Raw genomic sequence first — 1,335 nt, forward strand, 5'->3', positions numbered from 1 at the left:
TGGGGGGGGGAATCCAACTAATGTCCAACAAGACCTCTTGACATCAGTAGGCAGAAAGGGCCTAGCTTTTAAGCACCTCTGGAACATATGCCATCACAATTAAGAGAGAAAAGAAGAGACATCCTGAAGTAAAAAGGGGTCTGTAGTCTCGTTTTAAGTGATGCCCTCTTTCTGCTTTGCAGTAGCTTCTTTATAATCTTGTCTACCTTTTCCCATTAATTCTCCCTACACTGCCTCAGATGATGCTCTGCATACAGGGTGATCAAATTGATGGTCAACTGACCAAATGGAGAGACAGGGATGACAGAGGATAGTAATATAGTACCTTGGGAGTCACATAGCAAATGGACTGTTAGGGCAAGTGGATATTTTGTTCCCTCTTCTTCATGTTCTTTATCCTTCTGTTTACTAAACCTCTACAGGAGAGACAGCTCACTCTGATGGCAACTTCCCACCTGTTGCTGCTGGGACTTTGTGTGACTATGTTCTTGGTCACTGAAGGGATTCCTCGTGGTTTCACTCCAGCTCAGTGGTTCAATGAGCAGCATGTGCAGTATCCCAAGACTAGGGCCCCCAGTGACAATGTATATTGCAACAATGAGATGAGACGACTCAATCGGCATCTCCATCTGTGCAAACGCTTCAACAGCTTCCTGGACTACCCACTTAACAATGTCATCATGGTTTGTTCCGGGTCCAACATCACCTGTAAGAATGGAGTGGATAAGAACTGCTATAATAGTACAACAGCTGTTCCCATCACAGACTGTCAATTGACCGGTGGAACTAATCCCAACTGCCGCTACAGTGGAGGATCTAAACAGGCATACTTTGTTGTTGCCTGCGATCCCCCCAAGCCAGCAGACAGCAGTTCAAAAAGTTTGCTTCCTGTGCATTTGGATAGCACTTAGGGGCGATACCTCATACCTGTATCTCATTGATTTCTAATCTCTTTGTGTTTTGCCCTTTTGCTTCAAGGTGCACTATGGAAATCTGCTCTCTTGCTTTTTTTTCCTGCACAAATCTCAGTAATCCTATCTTCCCCACGAGTTTATCAGGAATTCTTGTGGAAAAGGTTTTTATGGGGCTGAGCTTACCTTTCTGGGAGGTTTTATCTTTAGCCTGATGCTTATAGATGACATTGACCTCTCTTATTCTCCACCCCAGCAGTGATGTGGAATGGAATACTCTATCTCTCTCACTCCTCACTATTTCTTCACCTTTCCCATCTTACTTAACACTTTAGATCCAAATAGAGGGTAAAGGAGGAGATAGATAAGTATGCTTTCATTCTGGCTTCTTGCCATCTCTTCACTCTGCTGCTTCCATTCTTTT

The 1,335-nt window shown here is 44.0% G+C and overlaps 1 protein-coding gene across 1 annotated transcript; it reads left to right on the forward strand.

The window, feature by feature from the left end:
* Positions 1-440: 440 nt before the first annotated feature.
* LOC118829707 (ribonuclease 7-like) lies at positions 441-911 on the forward strand. Its single transcript, XM_036736614.1, has one exon. It carries the CDS (start codon positions 441-443, stop codon positions 909-911), a length of 471 nt encoding a protein of 156 aa, XP_036592509.1.
* The last annotated feature ends 424 nt before the right edge of the window (positions 912-1,335 follow it).

This window comes from Trichosurus vulpecula, chromosome 8 (genome assembly GCF_011100635.1).
Source record: "Trichosurus vulpecula isolate mTriVul1 chromosome 8, mTriVul1.pri, whole genome shotgun sequence".
Classification (NCBI taxonomy): domain Eukaryota; kingdom Metazoa; phylum Chordata; class Mammalia; order Diprotodontia; family Phalangeridae; genus Trichosurus; species Trichosurus vulpecula.

Excerpts from the sequence above, each read along its gene's own strand:
- LOC118829707 (XM_036736614.1), top strand. The coding sequence starts at position 441 with ATGGCAACTTCCCACCTGTTGCTGCTGGGACTTTGTGTGACTATGTTC.